Raw genomic sequence first — 21,597 nt, forward strand, 5'->3', positions numbered from 1 at the left:
AACGCCGGAGGATTTAAAGAAGAAATTGGACAGCCCATTTGCCTGGGATGGTATGAGGTCTCCTGTTGGACTAGAAGACCTCTAAGGTCCCTTCCAACACGATTCTTCTATGTTAAAATCTAGTATTCTATGTTCTATGTTCCTGCAGAAGTAACATTCCAAGAATGCAAATATTAGAAGCAGATGCAGGAGCATGCTTTTTTCCACCTCCTTTGCCTGCTACCTCGCCGCTAAGAGTGAGCTCACGCGGTCCGTGTGAAAAGTGCAAGGGACTGGGTCAAGAGCAGAGGTCAACGTGCAAATCTGAGACTAATGGCAGAAGAGCAGAGGCAGCTTCTAAAAGATGAACCGGTCTACCAAAAATGTCCAGGTGAATTTTTGCTTTGTCTGCCAACAGTCCAAAAATATGATGATGATGATGATGATGATAATAATAAAAAGAAAGAAAGAAAGAAAGAAAGAAAGAAAGAAAGAGAGAGAGAGAGAGAGAGAGAGAAAGAAAGAAAGAAAGAAAGAAAGAAAGAAAGAAAGAAAGAAAGAAAGAAAGAAAGAAAGAAAGAAAGAGCAAGCAGAGAAGAGCAACAAAGATGTTCAGGGGTTGTTGTTGTTGTTAGTGGGACTGAAGGCTAAAACATATAAGGAACGGCTGCTGGAATTGGGAATGTCTAGTTTAATGAAGAGTGGTGACATGATAGCAGTCTTCCAATATCTCAGGGGCTGCCCCAAAGAAGAGGCAGTCAAGTGCCTTGGTGGAGCAGTGAGCTAATGCCTCCCTAAGTAACACCAGCTGCCTGCAATTAGTGCAGGTTCGAGTCCCACCAGGCTCAAGGTTGACTCAGCCTTCCATCCTTCCCAGGTAGGTAAAATGAGGACCCAGATTGTTGGGGGCAATTAAGCTGACTTTGTAATAATGCCGCTTGGGGTGTGTGTGAAAGCCCTAATAAGCAGGCATATACATAGAATGAAGGCTACTGCTAAGCTTGTAAGCCGCCCTGAGTCTTCGGAGAAGGGCGGGATATAAATGGAATTAAAATAAATAAATAAATAAAATATACATAGAATGAAGGCTACTGCTAAGCTTGTAAGCCGCCCTGAGTCTTCGGAGAAGGGCGGGATATAAATGGAATTAAAATAAATAAATAAATAAAATATACATAGAATAGAAGGCTACTGCTAAGCTTGTAAGCCGCCCTGAGTCTCCGGAGAAGGGCGGGATATAAATGGAATTAAAATAAATAAATAAATAAAATATACATAGAATGAAGGCTACTGCTAAGCTTGTAAGCCACCCTGAGTCTTCGGAGAAGGGCAGGATATAAATGGAATTAAAATAAATAAATAAATAAAATATACATAGAATGAAGGCTACTGCTAAGCTTGTAAGCCACCCTGAGTCTTCGGAGAAGGGCGGGATATAAATGGAATAAAAATAAAAATAAATAAAATATTCTCCAAAGCCCCTGAAGGCAGGACAAGAAGCAACGGATGGAAACTCATCAAGGAGAGAAGCAACCTGGAACTCAGGAGGAATTTCCTGACAGTGAAGACAAAATTAACCAGTGGAACAACCTGCCACCAGAAGCGTTGAATGCTCCACCACTGGAGGCTTTTAAGAAGAGACTGGGCAGCCATTGGTCTGAAACGGTATAGGGTCTCCGTTTCAGGGGGTTGGACTAGATGACCTCCAAGGTCCCTTCCAACTTTTTAATATCATCATCATCATCATTATTATTATTATTATTATTATTATTATTATTATTATTATTAGGGTTTTAACTGGGGTTTTACATGTTGCAGGGACTTAAGTTTAATCTTTTTTAAATTGGTCTTAATTTTTGTATTAATGTTTTAAAAATTATACCCTGTAAACCGCCCTGAGTCCTTCGGGAAAGGGGCGGTATATAAATTCAATAAAATTAAAATTAAATTAAATTAAATTATTAATAATAATCTGCCCCCCACTTGGGAAATTTTGCAGAGAGGAACCTGTCCCAGAAAAGCTACGAAAGGCAAGAATCGACCCACACCCCCGACCAAAACCTAGGCGCTTCTTTGGACAAAGGGGTCTTGCGGTGCTGGTCTCCCCCCGTCCGCCCCGCCCTCCAGCATTTGCCTAAGCTCTGCCCGCTGCCGAGGGCGGCTAAGTTAGCGAGGCAGCTCTCCGGCTTAACGCCGAGCGTCTCCTTTGATCTCGGCTGTCTCCTGGCTGCCTTCCCAGCCAGCCGCCACCTTCCCGGGGAAGTCATTAAAAAGGCGAGTGTCAGCTGCGGAGATTAGGCAGAGGAGAGCCACACCTGAGCCCCCCCCATCTCCCCCCCCCGGTGGTGGTGGTGGTGGTGGGGACCGGGGCATTTTGATCAGCCCCCAACTAATGAAGGCAGGATTCACAGGCAGCTTGTCACCGTTCCTGGGCGTCGCTTGGCAGCCCGGATCGCCTAAATGAGACCGATGACTTGGCAGCTCTGGATCCAAGATTGAAAAGACAAGCCAGACTTCCAAAATTATTTGGGGCTGGGGGGCGGGGGGAAACGGGAGGAGGGGGGGAGAGGGCCCTTCGAACGGCCGACCGCCACTCCTTTCCTTTCGCTTTCCTTTCCTGGCCCGCAGTGGGGGAAAGGGTTTTTTGCCTCCTGCCAGCTGATGGCTGCGAGGACCCTCAGCCCACCCACCCACCCCCAAGCAGGGTCTTCATGAGCCCGCTGCAGGGATTGGGGGAGAGGGGGTTGAGAGAAAGAAAACCAATATTTGGAGGCGCGTTTCCTCCCGCCGGCGGGATGCCAGGGGATGCCACACACACCCCGCAAAAGCTGAGGCTGGGGTCTCCTGCTTGCCCGATTCCAGAGACGTTCGGCGGTCCCCTTTCTGCCTTCAAGCACGCAGGTGTGCAGCCTCCTGCCTGAACCCTCAGGGAGGCAGGTTGCCGGGGGTTTTTTTGGCAGCCTCTAACCGTTCCGCTGGAGATGCTCGCGCCTCCACCTTGGCAGGAAAGACGCTGCTGCTGGAGGGGAAAAAACAGCGTTTCGCCGCCTGGTAGCCTGGGGAGCTGTGATTTGTCAGGCTTGGCACCAGCCAAGTCACTTGGTACCCAAACTCCAGACTTGGTGGGAGGAGGAGGAGGAAGAGGAGGAAGAGGAGGAAGCAGCGGGGAGCACAGGCCCCGCTGGTGTGAGCTTGCCCAAGGCAGAAGCAGAAAGTCCCGATCAACTTATTGTGTGGCGGCAGAGCGCCAGGCCTGGTGAAAGCTGGCTGGCTTGGCGAAGCCTTTCAGCCACAGCTGCCAGGCCTGGTTTGATCCTTTCAGCTCCTGGCAGCCCCTCCACGTGAAATTCCGGCGCAAGAAAAAAATAAGAATTTCAGCTTGCTATTATTGCCTGTCAACGATTTTTTTATACACACACACACACACACACACAAATAAATATTGTGCGCTGGGTTGCTGTGGCACTGGCTCTCTTGGGATGCCAAAAGCAGAGCAAAGGCAGGGCGGGCAGAAGATGTGTGTGTGGGGGGGAGAAGGGGGGGTAAAAAAAAAAACCCACAGTTTCCTCGCCTTCAAATAAATGCTAATTTCTTTTAACCGCAGAAGGCTTTTTTTTTTTTTTGCTGAGCGGCTTCAGGAGCAGGGAATACATATCAGAGGAAAAAAAAACCACCCGGCTGATTGTCTTTTCCAGCAATCTTCAGCTGCGGCTTTCATTAAGCTTGTTTAATTAGATTCCAGATGCTAATTTGCCAGTTGAAACCAGAGGGTGCAGGACGGTGTGCCTTTGAATCGCTGCTGCTCTGTGATGTGATGGACTTTAGAAAGAGGCCGCCAACCGCCTGGCAATTAGCCACCGGCTCCTCCTCGACCCGAATGGATGGATGGATGGATCTGGCTTTGCATCTGCTTTAATGGGAGAGGGCCTCAAACCCTCAAAAAAAAAAAACCTTCCCACCCCACCCGTGACAAATTGGGAAGCCCAGGGACCCCAGGGACTCTGCCTGGAGGCGGGTGGAGGGTTCAGAAGAAGCTCCCCCCCTCCCCAAAAAAATTATCTGAACCCGGCAACGGACCGCAAGCCATCCTGCAGGACTTTCACAGCTACACAAAGAAAGGTGTGGGTGGGGGGAGTGGGAGTGGGTGGGTGGGTGGGGGGTTACCTCCATCTCAGGTTTGAACTTGTCCTCGAAGACCGCCATGGCTGCCAGGGATCCCGAACCTAAAACCCATCGAAGGAGAGAAGAGCCGTTAAGTTTGTAGAGTTTTCCCCCTTAATTCTTCAATCTCTCTCTCTGTCTCTCTCTTTGCATCTACCTCTCTCTTTCTCTCTCTCTCTCATCTCTCTTCTATCCATCTATCATCTATCGATCATCTATCTCTATCTACGTCACTCTCTCATCTATTTACCTAATCTATATCTACATTGGGGGGACTGGAGGCTAAAACATATAGGGAACGGTTGCTGGAATTGGGTATGTCTAGTTTAACGAAGAGAAGGACGAGGGGGGACAGGATAGCGGTCTTCCAATCTCTGCCCCAAAGAAGAGGGAGTCAAGCTATTCTCCAAAGCGCCCGAAGGCAGGACAAGAAGCAACGGATGGAAACTCGTCAAGGAGAGAAGCAACCTGGAACTAAGGAGAAACTTCCTGACAGTGAGAACAATTAACCAGTGGAACAACCTGCCTCCAGAAGCTGTGAATGCTCCAACACTGGAGGTTTTTAAGAAGAGACTGGACAGCCATTTTGTCTGAAATGGTATAGGGTTTCCTGCCTGAGCAGGGGGTTGGACTAGATGACCTCCAAGGTCCCTTCCAACTTCTTCTTCTTCTTCTTCTTCTTCTTCTTCTTCTTCTTCTTCTTCTTCTTCTTCTTCTTCTTCTTCTTCTTCTTCTTCTTCTTCTTCTTTCTTCTTCTTCTTCTTCTTCTTCTTATTATTATTATTATTATTATTATTATTATTAACCTCCCTCCCTCCATTTACCTCTCTCTTCTCTCTATCTCTACGTCTCTCATCTATCTATATCTACATCTTTCTTATCTATCTGTCTCTCATCTATCTATATCACTCTATCTATCTATCTATCTATCTATCTATCTATCTATCTATCTATCTATCTATCTCTATTTTATCTCTCATCTATTTACCTATCTATATCTACATCACTCTATCTACGTACCTCTCTCCCTCCATTTACCTATCTCTCATCTATCTCTCTATGTCACTCTCTCTTTCTCTCTATCTCTACGTCACTCTCTCATCCATTTATATCCACATCACTCTCCCATCCATCCATCCATCCATCCATCCATCCATCATCTAGAATAAAGGAAGAGGGATGTCAACCCTGAACTATATAACAGAGTTATTTTTTTAAAAAAAATAGAAGCATTGCTCCTGCTTATGTAAAGGCAGAACTAACAGAGAGAGTAACATGTAGCCTTGCTTTGACAGGGTGCTGCTCACAAGGCAGCCCAGAGCATTTTCCAAAAATTTTAAGAATTCAGAAACGTTAAGAAAAGGGCCCGGCATGCCATCCTGCCCACATCTGCCAGCCCAAGGTAAGCAGAGGGATCTTAAAGCAACCCCACCTTGAGAGAGAATGAGCAGGCCTCCAACCCTAACTAAGGACCGCTTGGGGTCCTTCAAAGGGAATGGAGTCCAAACCCCATCAGGAGCAGCCGAGTCCTTCAGAAGACCTGAAGCGGTGCTTCAAATTCTGTTTTTAGTCCTTCTTGGGTTCAGGATTTGGGCTTTTGCAGGCAGGTAGCATCAAGGCACTCGTCGCTGGAAGCTTTTGAGACAAGCTAAGCACGAACGTTCAACGCATTTACGCCGGCGGAAGAAAACAAGAGGGCCAGATAAGGAATCTGAGAATGGTCCATACGTCCAATTTCCAAGAATTTTTAAAAGGGGCCCAATCAAAAGCCTCCCCTCTGTCTTCAAGGGTGACCCCCAAATTCACGCACACCGCCAGCAAACACACTTTTTTTTTTTAAAAAAAGGCAAAGAATCAACCACCTTAATCCTGCTTCGTTCCAAAACACACACACACACACACACACACACACTCCAAAGTTAAATCTGCTTTGTGTTGCAGGCCCTCTAGATCACTCCGCTGTTTATTTATTTTATTTATTTTAATTCTGTTTATATCCCGCCCTTCTCCGAAGACTCAGGGCGGCTTACAAGCTCAGCAGTAGCCTTCATTCTATTTCGTTGTGGTTGTTCTTGTTCTTTTGGAAGTTAACACAAAGTGACCCACAATTTTTTATACCAATTAAGAGGGGTGGGGGAGGGGGGTAGGCTGTGATGGTTTTTTTTTTTGGCATTTATGGCCTTTTTAACTTTTTTTTTTTGCATACCGCATATCTATTTAACAGGGTTCAGCTAGCCAGCGTCTTCTCCACTTAAAATGATTTGTGTACATCGCGCGGCCAACTCGGAGGGTTTAGTAAGGAAAAGGAAAAAAAAGGGGGTGGGGGGAGAAGACGGGCGATTAAACCCCCGTTTCAAATGAGAGGACCTGCTGGTTTTATCACGTCTGCTTGAATGTATAATGAAAAGGCAGCCATGCTGACAAGTGACATTGCCGGAGAAAATGCAAGGCGATCTTATCTCCCACCATTTAAGGGAGCCCAATTACAGATCAAGCTTAAAATGGGGGGGGGAGGAGAAGAGGCAGCAGACTTACAGACACAAATCAATGAACATGGTAATCCCAGAAAATGTGACAGCTTCTCCTATTATAACAAGGCAGCCTTTTACGGTGGGGGGCAAACCGGCCACCGTTTCTAAGCTTGCAGGACGGGCCCAGAGAGTATCGTTTCACCCTGCGGGGCAACGGATTGTCCGCTTCGGCCATGGATCCATCGAAAAAGGGTTTTTTTTGGGGGAGGGAAAAAAAAACGAACCCGAAATAAAAAAGGTTGTGTTGTGTTGTTTTTTTTTTAAAAAAAAAGGAAAGGAAAGGAGACGGCAACGTCCCTAAAAGGGGTCGTCCATTGTCCAAAGCTTTAAAAAGGAGACAGCCAGATCGAATTCAGGCTTGGGGCAATGTTTACGAGGTTAGGTAAAAGCACATCAAACAATCTTTTTTTTTAGCAGGATTTTTTTTTTAAAAAAAAAACAAAATAAAACAAAACCCACCCCCCCCCAAAGCTGGAGGGAGAAAGGGGAAGATACGTTAATTTTTTTAGCTAATGAGGGAGGGAAATTTAGGAGCCGAACTTGGCACCTACTGCTTTTCGTACTAGCGAAATTTCTATCTCATTTGCGTTGGGAACAACATTAATGGGGTTGGGTTTTATAAATCTGTTTTTATTTTTATTTTTTATTTTAATTCCATTTATATCCCGCCCTTCTCCGAAGACTCAGGGCGGCTTACAAGCTTAGCAGTAGCCTTCATTCTATGTATATGCCTGCTTATTAGGGCTTTCACCACCCCCCAAGCGGCATTATTACAAAGTCAGCTTAATTGCCCCCAACAATCTGGGTCCTCATTTTACCTACCTCGGAAGGATGGAAGGCTGAGTCAACCTTGAGCCTGGTGGGACTCGAACCTGCACCAATTGCAGGCAGCTGGTGTTACTTAAGGAGGTTTTAACTTTTAATGTGTACTAATTTATTCATGGGCATTGTTGTTTAATCACTTTTAATTTTTGTATCTTGTTTTTTAATATGTATTGCCCTGTTCACCGCCCTGAGTCCTTCGGGAGAAGGGCGGTATACAAATTAAATTAATAAATAAATAAATAGAGAGACCACTGTACAGGTAGGAAACTGCAACCTCAGACACCTTGACACCTGCCCAGGTGCAATGCCTTGATTGCTCTCATCCTACCTAGGACAAGACAAGGAAGGTGGATTACTGTATCCATGAATGGATGGAGGTGTTCTAGGGTGTCCACCCCATTCATGCCCGTAAAATGCAGTGCTGGAGACGAGAACTATGAGGAGCTCTGATCTGGTTTCAAGCCGGTGGCTGAAGGACCCTCCCCACCGTGTCCGAAAGTCCGTAGAATTGCTCCCAGGGCCATCAGTCAAGTTTGAAAAAAGCAACCTTGCCATTCCGTTTAAAGAAGGGTCTGGAAATGCAGGTGGCACTCCAAAAATCTGTTTGGGATCCAGGAACAAAGAAAGGGAGGATCAAAGTTCAAGGTATCTCCTTTCCAGAGACACAGGATGGGCTTCTAAAAGCCTAGGCTTCACCAAGAAGGGTACAGAGAAGGGCAACAACGATGATCAGGGGACCGGAGGCTAAAACATACAAGGAACGTTTCCTGGAATTGGGTACGTCTAGTTTAATGAAGAGAAGGACCAGGGGTGACGTGATAGGAGTGTTCCAATCTCTCAGGGGCTGCCCCAAAGAAGAGGGAGTCAAGCTATTCTCCAAAGCACCTTCTGAAGGCAGGACAAGAAGCAACGGATGGAAACTAGCCAAGGAGAGAAGCAACCTAGAACTAAGGAGAAACTTCCTGACAGTTAGAACAATTAACCAGTGGAACAACCTGCCTCCAGAAGCGGTGAATGCTCCAACACTGGAAGTTTTTAAGAAGAGACTGGACAGCCGTTTGTCTGAAATGGTATAGGGTCTCCTGCCTGAGCAGGGGGGGCTGGGACTAGATGACCTCCAAGGTCCCTTCCATCATCACCATTATTATTATTATTATTATTATTATTATTATTATTATTATTATTATTATTATTATTATTAGAATGTTCCTTGGATCCTTCCGCTATCATCATCATCATCATCATCATCATTATATTATTATTATTATTATTATTATTATTATTATTATTATTATTATTATTATTATAAGAATGTTCCTTGGATCCTTCCGCTATCATCATTTTATTATTATTATTATTATTATTATTATTATTATTATTATTATTATTATTATTATTATTATGTTCCTTGGATCCTTCCGCTATCATCATTTTATTATTATTATTATTATTATTATTATTATTATTATTATTATTATTATTATTATTATTATTATGTTCCTTGGATCCTTCCGCTATCATCATCATCATTTATTATTATTATTATTATTATTATTATTATTATTATTATTATTATTATTATTATTATTTTCCTTGGATCCTTCCGCTCTCCTCCATTAAACCCCTCCTGAAATCTCCACTGCTCCTTGGGGGGGGGGGGGAGAAAAAAAATCTCTTTTTTGAGAGAGAACCACTCAGAGAACTGAACTTCCTCGTTCCCCACCCCGCCCTCAGCTCCCGAGGACCTGTTTGTGGCAGCGCCCGCTGGCCGCCCGCGGGGGCTCGCCGCCATGTGGAAAGAGTAACACGCTCAGATTTGTCTAATCCATCAGTGTCGGCAGCCCCTGACAAGGCACTCCTTCACCCGACCTCATTGTTATTCAATTTTTCAGCTCAAATCCGGTGCTCTCTGCAGACCCATTGATCGGTATCATTTTTCACTCGAGTTGCGGAATGAGAAGGCCGGTCTCTTGGTGGCCCTGGCTGCGTGGCAGACAGCCGCTGCCAACGGAGGAAGAGGAGATTTATGAATATGAAACGACTCCGGTGCCCAGAGACCAGGCTGAGCCACTGGAGGTGTTCTCGCTGCTTCCCGAGGCCTCCGAATCCAGACTTTCGCACGCCGTAATTTTATGCATGCATTTCATTTGACGGAGCCGTGGCCGGGAGCTTTGCGAGGCAGCCCGCAATCAGACGATCCTGCCTCGTTTGCTGAAATCTACCATTTGTCCTTTGTCAGCATAAACACTTTAATTTGATGTTTTCACTCCTGAGTAAGCACAGAGTAGGTTTTAAGCTCCTTCTGAGAAAGGACACGGCGCTTTTCTCCCCCCCCCCCCCGGGCTTAGAATTTGGACGCCCGTTTGCTACGGCGGCGCGAGGGGTAGAAATGCACGCTGGAAGCCTTGACGGTTTGCAGCCACGCTAGGAAAGCAGGCAATTAGCATCCTGCTTCTAACGATGCTGGAAAAATCATTAGCAGAGATCTGTGCATGTGGCATTTAGCATCCCATCAGTAAGGTGCCGTTGTATCGTTGTATCCGTGCTGTGATGTCTACGATTTCTAGGCTTACACAAATGCACCCTTTGAGCCACCCACGGTGACCCTCGCTGCTTCTGGGTCAACAAAAGGTAAGGGTCTTCCACACATCTACCAGGGGTTTAATAAAGCCCTGGTTGTGTAAGTGTCTAGGGAGATTCTCCAGGTCATGGTTGTCATAAAGATGCTTTTTTGTTCCCCCTCCCTCGAGAAGGCAAGTGGACTTTTTTTTGCCTTGAAGATGTTTCGCTTCTCATCCAAGAAGCTTCTTCAGTTCTCCAGCTCCTTGGATGAGAGGCTAAATGCCTTCGGGGGGGGGGAGGGAGTCCAGTTGCCTTCTGGGGAAAAAAAAAAGCACCTTTGGGACATTGTGGACTTCAACTCCCAGAATTCCCCAGCCAACATGAATTCTGAGAGTAGAAGCCCACACATCTTAAAAACTGCACACACCCCAGGGCCCAACAGCTAGCAACAACAGCGCTAAGAAGATGGAAGGTGGAATCAGATGCCATTCTCTTTCTTGCAGACACAATTTTGTTCCCCGCAGTTCCGGAGACCCACCGACTTCTACGGAGATGCCGCTGTCGTTTGAATAACAAAGAACACGATGCGTTTACTACCTAGATCCCGATAACTTTGAAGAAGCTAAAGGATGCTGGCTCTTTAAAGAAACCGGGAATGGAAAGATTTCCCTGGCCAAACTCTAAAACTCTGCCAATGTTGAGATAACAAATCGTTAATTTTGCGGCGAGATTGCTCTCTGCGGTACTGAATTTTCTGCAGATCCTGGAAAATAAATAGCCAGGTTCCTGAATCAATGCCTACAAACTTCGCTTTGGTTTCATGTTGCCTCCTTCTACGAAAAAGCCCTGTGGATCACACAAAGACAGTCTTCCCAGGAATTCTAAAACTCGAGACAATTTTGGAAGCAAATCCTGGTTTAAAACTAACTGCGATGAGCGTTGGGTGAATTATTTAAAACGTGGTGTTTAAAAAAGTAGCATTTCACTTTTCCTACTTGGGAGGGGGTTATGATTCCTCAAAGCAAACCATCGGAAAGCTAAACAACACAGTTTCAATCTAAACTCTTTTTAAGTTAAGTATACTTTAGAACAAAATAATAACACAGCAGCACAGTGCAAATGCTTGGAAGCAATTTCAAAAATAGGTGTGTTTTTTTTTAAACAATCAACAGACTTGGACACTAAGGGGTTTTTTTTTTTCTGCTTAAAAAAAAGGAACATTCTACATCATCTCCCAGAAGGTCAGCAATAAGGAAATGGAAAGGGATCCGAGAATCTGGATGCAGAGGAGAAAGAAGTCCCCTCACCAGTCCAGTCCTGCCCAATCCTGTTAATTCTCCAGGAATTCCGGACCAATTGCAAGAATCCCCCAACATGGCTGGACTACAACAAGCTAACGCCATCACCGGGATGAGGATAGGATGGGATGGGATAGGATGGGATGGGATGGGATTGGATAGGATAGGATAAGATAGGATAGAATAAAGAATGGAATGGAATGGAATGGAATGGAATGGAATGGAATGGAATGGAATAGAATAGAATAGAATAGAATAGAATAGAATAGAATAGAATAGAATAGAATAGAATAGAATAGAATAGAATAGAATAGAATAGAATAGAGTAGAGTAGAGTAGAGTAGAATAGAATAGAATATGGAATGTAGAATAGAATAGACTAGACTATAGAACAGAACAGAATATAGAATAGAATGTAGAGTAGAATAGAGTAGAACAGAACAGAATAGAATAGAATATGGAATAGAATAGAATATAGAACAGAACAGATTATAGACTAGACTAAAATACAGAAGAGAATATAGAATAGAATATAGAGTAGAATAGAATATAGAACAGAACATAGACTAGACTAGAGTAGAATATAGAACAGAACAAAATATAGAATAGAATATAGAATATAAAGTAGAGTAGAGTAGAACAGAACAGAATAGAATATGGAATAGAATAGAATATAGAACAGAATATAGAATAGAATATAGAATATAAAGCAGAGTAGAATAGAACAGAATATGGAATAGAATATAGAATATAGAACAGAACAGAATATATACTAGACTAGAATATAGAACAGAACAGAAAATAGAATAGAATAGAATAGAATAGAATAGAATAGAATAGAATAGAATAGAATAGAATAGAATAGTAGAGTAGAGTAGAGTAGAGTAGAGTAGAGTAGAATAGAATCTTGGAAGGGACCATGGAGGTCGTCTAGTCCAGCCCCCTGCTCAAGCAGGACAACCTATACCATCTCAGACAAATGAGTTTTCCTGGGTGATCTCAATCCCTTTTGCATGTGTCAATAAACTTTTTCAATGAAACCCAATATTTCTCAATTTCAGCAATTTTAAGATTTGTGCCCTTCAGCTCTCAGACTTCACGTCGGCTGGGCAATTCTGGGAGTTGAAGTCCCCCCCTCTTACGGCTGCTGAGACACTGGTTTAAAAAGGCCAATCCAGAGTCCCGCCTAGACCCCAATCGTATCAAAGATTCCAAACGGTGTCAAAGACAGCCACGCAGAGAGAAAACGCACTAACACGAGGGATCCTCGACTTAACGACCGTTAACTTGAGCCCAAAATTTCTGTCGCTAAGCCAGATATTTGTCAAGTGAATTTCGCTTCATTTTATGACCTTTCCGGCCACAGTTGTTAAGTGAATCAACGCGGTCCTTGAGTTAATAACACGGTTGTGCAGCTGAATCTGGTTTCTCTGCTGACTTGGCTTCTCAGAAGGACACAAAAGGAGGATGAGGCGGCCCGCGGGGACGCTGCGACCGTCATAAATACGAGTCAGCCGCCAAGTGTCTGTACTTTGATCATGTGACCCCGGGGATGCTGCAACAGTCGTGTGAAAAACAGTGCAACGTCACTGTTTGCAGTGCCGTTGTGACTTTGAACAGTCACTAAATGAAGCGCTGTAAGCCAAGGACTGCCTGTATGGAAATTATTTGCAAACCGGTTTGGGCTGGTAGATTTTGTCCAAAGAAAATCAAGCTATTCTCCAAAGCACCAGAGGGCAGGATGAGAAACAATGGTTGGAAACCGATTAAAGAGAGAAGCAACCTGGAATTAAGGAGAAAAGTCCTAACAGTGAGGACAATTAACCAGTGGAACGGCTTGCCACCAGAAGTTGTGGGGGCTCCATCACTGGAGTTTTTTAAGAAGAGGATAGACCAGGGGTAGGCAACCTCGGCTCTTTTATGACTCATGGACTTCAACTCCCAGAATTCCTGAGTCAGCTGTGCTGACTCAGGAATTCTGGGAGTTGAAGTCCATGAGTCATAAAAGAGCCGAGGTTGCCTACCCCTGGGCTAGACAGTCACTTGTCTGAGATGGTATAGGATCAGTGATGGCGAACCTTTGAGAGACCGAGTGCCCAAACTGCAACCCAAAACCCACTTATGTATCGTCGGGTGCCGGGTGGTCATGGCCCATTGGGTGGATGTGGCTGCGGTGGTAACAGCAGACTGGGTGGGACTAAAAAGTTAAATCAATCAATTCCAACTTTGCAAGATCTTTTTTTTCCCCACGAGAAGTTGAAATTGATTGATTGAAACTTTTCTCCTTTTTTTTTTTTGCACACGGCATCGGAGGCCGAAAGCGAAAAGGTTTTATGAAACCGAGCTGATAGGCCTAGAACTGGGGCGACGGCGCGCATGCCCACAGAGAGTGCCATAGGTTCGCCACCATGGGTATAGCTTCTCCTACCTGAGTGTGTATGTGTGTGTGTGGAGGGGGGATGTTGCACTAGAAGACCTCCAAGGTCCATCTTTATTATTATTATTATTAAAATCTGAGTTTTGCACAAGGTGAAAGGTGGAAAGTTAACAAAGCGATCTTGAAAACATTTGCTCAGACGTTGCAAGGAGCCTAAGGTCTTCCTTCAAAACAAAACAGAACAATGGAAGGAAAAGGATTTGCATAGCTGGATAAAAAGAGGTAACTTTTTAGAAGAGCCTTGGTGGAGCAGTGGGCTAATGCCTCCTTAAGTAACACCAGCTGCCTGCAAATAGCGCAGGTTCGAGTCCCACCAGGCTCAAGGTTGACTCAGCCTTCCATCCTTCCGAGGTAGGTAAAATGAGGACCCAGATTGTTGGGGGGCAATAAGCTGACTTTGTAATAATGCCGCTTGGGGGGGAGGGGGCGAAAGCCCTAATAAGCAGGCATCTACATAGAATGAAGGCTATTGTTAAGCACATTGATTTGTGCTTCTTATTGTAAGCCGCCCTGAGTCTTCGGAGAAGGGCGGGATATAAATGGGATTAAAAAAAAAACTGGACACAATGGGAATTTCTTAGGAGGAGGAGATCCTAGCTTCTTCCTGAGAGTAAATTCTCAGTTGGCTTGTTTTCTCTTACTAGGTTCAGGAAAGAGTATTTGTTAAGTTAGCCGGGGAGAAGAGAAGAGAAGAGAAGAGAAGAGAAGAGAAGAGAAGAGAAGAGAAGAGAAGAGAAGAGAAGAGAAGAGAGAAGAGAAGAGAATGGAGTGGAGAGAAGAGAAGAGAAGAGAAGAGAAGAGAAGAGAAGAGAAGAGAGAAGAGAAGAGGAGAAGAGAAGAGAAGAGAAGAGAATGAAGAGAAGAGAAGAGAATGGAGTGGAGAGAAGAGAAGAGAAGAGAAGAGAAGAGAAGAGAAGAGAAGAGAAGAGAAGAGAAGAGAAGAGAAGAGAAGAGAGGAGAGGAGAGGAGAGGAGAGGAGAGGAGAGGAGAGGAGAGGAGAGGAGAGGAGAGGAGAGGAGAGGAGGGGAGGGGAGGGGAGGGGAGAGGAGAGGAGAGGAGAGGAGAGGAGAAAAGAGAAGAGAAGAGAAGAGAAGAGAAGAGAAGAGAAGAGAAGAGAAGAGAAGAGAAGAGAAGAGAAGAGAAGAGAAGAGAATGGAGTGGAGAGAAGAGAAGAGAAGAGAAGAGAAGAGAAGAGAAGAGAAGAGAAGAGAAGAGAAGAGAAGAGAAGAGAAGAGAAGAGAAAAATCCAAACAAAGCAAAAAACCAAAACAAAATGAGTGGGGAAGGTCTTTGCGGTTTTGGTTCACTAACCACTTACTACACGCACTCATCCTACATTCGCACGCGCACTAAGATAATGTAGGGTTCGGCGGCTTAATAATTCATGTGTTTCAGGACCCATTTATAAATATTAATCCCATTTCATCTTTTATGTTAATTCATGTAAGGGGCTGGGGAGAATATGACATCATAAATCCTATAACAGCATTCTTTCCCCCCCCCAAAAAAAAAACCGAGGGAGAAGACTTGTGCGCACAGAATAAATAATGCAAACACTTTCTAGGGGGACCGTGGCACCATCTATTGGCCTGAAGAGGGCCTCGCTCGATTAAACCTCAGATCTGGAGATCCTGTGGATCCCCGGGCTTGTCTGAACGAGGAAAAAAAAAAGAATCCCGCGAAACGTACCGATAATCTCAACTGAAATTATTGAGCCCCAAATTTCTATGGCTAAGCGAGACCATTGTTAAGTGATTTTTGCTCCGTTTCGCGACCTTTTTTTGCCACGGCTGTTAAGTGAACCACAGCCTTCTTTCAGCAATGTAGTTGTCGTGAATCTGGCTTCCTCATTGGTCGGAAGGTCGCCAAGGGGGATGACGTGACCCCGGGACACTGCGACCGTCATAAATAGGGGATCAGTAGCCAATCGTCTGGATTCTGATCACGTGACCGCGGGGGATGCTGCGATGGTCGCTAAGCGTGAAAACCAGCCGTGTGTCCCTTTTTTCAGTCCCGTTGTGGAACTTTGAACGTAGTCGCTAAACTCAGCATCATTAAGTTGAGGGCGATCTGCAGCCCATTATTTATTTATTTATTTATTTATTTGATTTATATACCGCCCTTCTCCCGAAGGACTCAGGGCGGTGTACAGGGCAATAAAATAAGAATACAGGATACAAGATTTAAAATTAAATCCAATTATCGTTTCCGTTTATAACTGGGGTGTTATTTCTGATTGTACAGGAGCATTTTTCTGCGCCGCTTGGATAACGCTTCTTCAAAGACATTAAGCGTAGGAATTCTGAGAAAGACTGCATGTATTTAATTTTACATGTACTAACTGCAGCAAGAATTGCATTTGCCCAATATTGGAAAAATGAAAACCTACCAACAGAAGAAGAACCAGTGAAGAAAATTTGAGAGCTTGCAGCAATGGACAGATTGAGTTGAAAGAGAAAAGAGAAAAAGATGATTCGGTGTATTTTAGGACAGGGGATAATTTTTATCAATGGCTAGAAAAACGAGTTAGAGAGAAAGAAATGTGATATGTAATGTTGAATATATACTAGTAAGACTATTGAGCGATGAATTAACATATTGTTTATGATATTATTGTTTTTTAAATACATGAACTCTTATTTTATTTATTATTTATTTTATTGGATTTATATACCGCCCTTTCCCAAAGGACTCAGGGCGGTTTACAGGGTAAACTCTTAGCTACGAAGGACACCGTAACTGTATGGGTCTCTCCTCCATTTACAATTATTCATTTAATGACTGTTTCAAGTTACGATGGCAGTGGAAAAAAAACGCTTTGGGGCCATTTTTCACACTGATAACCGCTGCAGCATCCGCATGTTCACAGGATTTACACCGACAATTGACTTTATGACGGTCGCAACGCCCGTGTGTTCGTGTGTGTCAGGTGATCCCCTTTTGCGACCTTCTAGCCGGCAAAGCCAATGGGGAAGGCGCTTTCACTTAACAACCGTTGTCACAAACCTCACAACTGCAGGGATTCAGCCTAGCAACTGTGGCAATAAGAGGACGTAAGATGAGGCAAAATTCAGGTGAACGGCTGCCTCGCTTAGCGACAAGAGATTTTGGGCCCCACGGTGGCTCATTAAGTTGAGTCTGTATCTGTATTCTTTCTCCTTCGAACTTAGATCAGGGGTCCTCAACCTTGGCAACTTGAAGACTTGTGGGGGCTTCAGTTCCCAGAATTCCTCAGCCAGCTGGCTGAGGAATTCTGGGAGTTGAAGTCCACAAGTCTTCAAGTTGCCAAGGTTGAGGACCCCTGTTTTAGACAGTTGTTTTACAGTCGTGCTTTTTTTTCTGGAAGACAAAAACAACTTCAGGCTGGGTGGATGGCCTCCCTCTTTGCAGATTCCTCTCCAATCCTCAAGAGTCTGAAGAGAGGATCAAAGCCTCCATTAAAGCAGCCAAGAATTTCACTTTCATTTTCTGCCCTATTAGCTGAATCATCGGGACCGCGAGGCAGGGTGGAAAAAAAAATATTAAATGCTCTGGGTCCCCACTAGCAGGCAGCAAAGACACCGCACTCGGTTGTGCCAAGGAGCGTGGGACTCACCCATCGTGACGTAAGGCAGCTTGTCGGTCGAGCCGTGAGGATAAATGCTGTACAAGTGAGTGCCGGTGACATCGACCCCACCCAGAACTAAAGCCGCCCCGATATATCCCTGGTACCTGGAACACAAATAAATGAATATAAACCAAGAAGCATTAACAGCACGGAGAACGCAAGACAGACAAAAATAGGAGAGGATGGAGATCTCTTTCTGAGGTATGTTTGCACAGGACTTTACGAGTGCAACTGAGCCTCAAATATATGTTGTTAAGTGAGACCTTGATCACCTCTCTCTCTCTCTCCCTCTCTCTCACACACACACACATATACACACACACACACACACACAGGGATGCTGCGACCATCATAAATATGAACCAGTTGCCAAGCGTCTGAATTTTGACCTCCATGATCGTGGGGATGCTCCAACGGTCGCAGCTGTGAAAAAGGATCTTAAGTCACTTTTTTTCAGGGCCATTGTAACTCTGAACTAAATGAACTGTTCTTAAGTCGAGGACTGCCTGCATCGGCCGTTCTCCCACGCTTGGTAAATCCCTTGGTTTAAAAGCAAAGCAAAACCGGGGCTGTGGGTTTAAATCGTGGCCCTTTTAGGACTGGTGGACTTCAACTCCCAGAATTCCTCAGCCAGGCACACTGGCTGAGGAATTCTGGGAGTTGAAGTCCACCAGTCCGAAAAGGGCCACGTTTGAAGACCCCTGGTTTAAATTGTGGGTTTTTAACCGTGGGTTTCTCATGTTGCACTGTGTGTGAGTTGGGCAGCTCTATAAAGTAGTTTAATCAACAAACTAAAATTATAAATCAGACGGCCTTGGTTTTCCGTACAGAGCTTTGAGTTGAGTGCACCCACCAGTTTTACGGGCAAATCTGACTATGTAGTTGAACCCCTCTTTTATCTGTATAAATTGTGCTCACATCTTCACTCTTTTTGAATCCTCTCCGAAGAAGTAAATCTCCGAAAGGTGGGCAGACAAGCCTTCTCGGCCCATAACAATCCAGCCCAGGCAACCATGAGGTACCTGAAAAGCATCTGCTTGAGCATCCGATTGGCCGTCACGACTCTCGGAAGCCGGCCGGTTGAAAGGGAATGAAGCTCCATGTTTGACGAGATCATCTGGGTGGTCATTTCGGTGTCCGCAGCCGTTCCGGCCCCACAGCAGCTGCGAGAGTAAAACAGCAGGATTTTAGGCACCTCTTGAGCCCCACTGAAACCTATCGGCCTTTTCAGGCGTCTACGGAGATTCTCCGTCATCCAGCTCCTGGTTCTCCCAAAGATGCTTTTGCAAGAGCCAACTGGACTTTGAAGAGGTTTTTTTTCTTCGAAGAGGTTTCGCTTCTCATCCCAGACGCTTCTTCAGCTCTGACTGGATGATCTTTCCATTTCCCAGCATCCAGCCAGAGCCGAAGAAGCTTCTGGGGTGAGAAGCGAAACGCCTTCAAAGAAAAAGAAGAAAGTCCAGTCGCCTCCTGAAAAAAAGCCCCTTTGGGACAAATGGGACCCAGATGACGGAGAATCTCCATAGACATCCCCATACATGTTATTTGCCCATTTGTTCACCCCATGCCCCCTCGCCCCCACCCCAGCGTTTGATGGCAGGATGCCAGCAGGGCACCAAGCCAAAGAGGGCGGAGCTGACACTTGACTTTACGTTAACACCCAAGAGCATTCAAGAGGATACTGATCACGTCACTGCATGTTGCTCGCCACGATTAGAATTTAGAATTAGAATTAAGAGTTGGAAGGGACCTTGTAGGCCTGCTAGTCCAATCCCCCACACCCACCACCCAAGCAGGAGACCCTATACCAGGGGTCTTCAAACTTGGCCCTTTCATGACTTGTGGACTTCAACTCCCAGAATTCCTCAGCCAGGCACGCTGGCTGAGGAATTCTGGGAGTTGAAGCCCACAAGTCATAAAAGGGCCAAGTTTGAAGACCCCCTACACGCTGGCTGAGGAATTCTGGGAGTTGAAGTCCACAAGTCATAAAAGGGCCATGTTTGAAGACCCCTGCCATACACCATTTCTGACAGATGGCAGTGCAGGCTCTTCTTGAATAGCTTCCAGAGACGAAGCTCTCAACTTCTGAAGGCAAACTGCTGGTTGTTTCGGGTGGAAACTGCTGGACCCCTTCCACTCACCTGCTCTGAGGTCACAGCACACCTGGCGACGGAAGTGGGATCTGTTCTCGAGCAAATTCAGGCAAGACTGGGGCTTAATCATTTAATAAGTGCATGAAGATGGGGGGGGTCATTTTAGCTGGCTGCCCCCAGAGACAAAGTCTCTTCTTGAAGGCAAATTGTTCCACCGGTGGATTGTTCTCCCAGTCAGAAATGCGTGGACATCTTCTCCTTTGATGAGGACAGGGGTAGGCAACCTTGGCTTTTTTTTTTTAATGACTCGTGGACTTCAACTCCCAGAATTCCTTGAGCCAGCATGGCTGGCTCAGGAATTCTGGGAGTTGAAGTCCACGAGTCATAAAAGAGCCAAGGTTGCCTACCCCTGAACTAGGAGCCCCCCCCTCCCCAATGGATAAACCCCAGCCCTTCCCCACCAGGCAGACTTACTAGATGTTGGGAGCGATGAAATGGATCTTGGCACAGTTCTTGTCGGCCACCACCATCCCTTCGGTGGCCCGGGTGTCCGCCCCCAGCACGATACCGTCCTGGGGGAGGAGAAAGAAAGAAGGCTTCAGGCTATAGCCGGGCACCGAAACCGCCGGGGGGCGGGGGCCATTCTCCCGGAGAGCCACCGCCTTCGGCCTTACCTTGTACACCACGCCAGCTATGGTGGTGCCCGTCTTGCGAGCGGTGGGCAGCCGAAGACCCTTCTGGGCCCCCTCTGCTTCCAGCTGGGCATTCCTGCAGAGGGAGAGAATGTGAAATGGTCTCACGAGGAGGTCGATGGATGGTTAAGGTGCTTCCAAGTAAAAAGCAGACCGCAGAAATGCAATCATATGATCTTTATTCAACGACAGATTAGAGAGAAAGAATTACGTGGCATGGAGGCATCCATGCCTGCGCGTGAGAGAGAACAACAGAACAGAAGTAGACTAGAAGAGAGCAGAACTAGAGCAAAGAGCAGCCCCTCGAGCAGAGGTATTTATGGGGGGGTCTCAGCCCCTCCCTAACCATAAAACTCTCTCGCCAATGGGGCTGCAGGGGCCGGGGACCCCTGACTCATCAGTGGAAGCAAAGAAGCCTCTTTGCTCCCATCTGATGACCTTTTGGGGGAACTGCCATGGCTGGCACAAAAACATTTAACAGAGAAGCCATCAGGAGGTCAGTCAATGCCAGCATCCCCCATCCTGGACTTATTGGGGGGGTGGGGGGTGGGTAGGGGGAGGAAACCTTCGCCCCCTCCCCACCTGGAGACGAAAAAGTGGGGATCCACTCAAAGGGAGGGGGGGCTGGTTTGGGAAGGGAGGGGCAATCCTCCCATTCCAACACCCCCCACCCCAGGTTGCGACCCCCAACGCCGCTTCCCTGCCCGGAAGCGCGCCGGACTCCAACTCCCAGCATGCCTCAGCGGGGGCTCCAAGGCCGGGGCTTCTGGGAGGAGTAGTTCTCAGCGGGCCCGGGGAAGCGCTGGCCCCTCCATCGGCCGGGAAGTGGGCACAACCCGGCCGGGAAGCGGCCAAGGGGGTTTGCCGGAAGGGAGGAAGCGGCGGCGGCGGCCGGGAGAGGCCGCGGGAAGCCCGGCTCCTGAGTCACGGCCGGCCTGGCTTCGCTCGCCGCGGCTTGCGGGGCTCCGCCGAGGCCTCCCGGCCTCTCCGCCGGCTCCCTGGGGCCGCCCGCCCGCCGCCCCGCCGCCGCCCAGGCCTCACCGGGCGCAGTTGTGGAAGGAGAAGCCGCCGGTGGCCGGCGCTGAGGCCCGGAGAAGCGAGAGCGACGCCATCTTGCCCGGCTGTGGCGGAGGCGGGGCGAGCGCGGCGGCCATGCCCCTCCGGCCACGCCCCTCCGGCCGGCCACGCCCCTCCGCTGCGCACCTGGGCTGGGTGGGGGTTTAGGATGCTCTGGGGGGGTGTTAAGCGCCCATCATCCCCAGCCGGAGCTGGGCTGTCGGGCAGGCCCATGCAGGGCAAAGGGACCATCATCCCCAGTCGCCGCTGGGAGGGTCACACCATTTCATGCAGGAAGTGTCACACCATTTCATGCAGGGCAAGGGGACCATCATCCCCAGCCGGATCTGGGAGGG

General features: G+C 46.6%; 1 protein-coding gene across 1 annotated transcript in view; it reads right to left on the minus strand.

The window, feature by feature from the left end:
- PSMB7 (proteasome 20S subunit beta 7) overlaps positions 1–21,356 on the minus strand; it is a 32,727-nt gene extending 11,371 nt beyond the window's left edge. The window contains exons 1-6 of the mRNA XM_083375234.1: positions 21,227–21,356; positions 20,168–20,261; positions 19,968–20,065; positions 18,423–18,563; positions 17,389–17,504; positions 4,144–4,202 (exon numbers count right to left, since the gene is read on the minus strand). Of these exons, the coding sequence (XP_083231360.1) occupies positions 4,144–4,202; positions 17,389–17,504; positions 18,423–18,563; positions 19,968–20,065; positions 20,168–20,261; positions 21,227–21,339 (621 nt within the window). The 5' untranslated portion in view covers positions 21,340–21,356. The remainder of the gene's footprint in view (positions 1–4,143; positions 4,203–17,388; positions 17,505–18,422; positions 18,564–19,967; positions 20,066–20,167; positions 20,262–21,226) is intronic.
- Positions 21,357–21,597: the final 241 nt, after the last annotated feature.

Source organism: Vipera ursinii (assembly GCF_947247035.1).
Source record: "Vipera ursinii genome assembly, chromosome: 16".
In the NCBI taxonomy this organism is placed as follows: Eukaryota; Metazoa; Chordata; class Lepidosauria; order Squamata; family Viperidae; genus Vipera; species Vipera ursinii.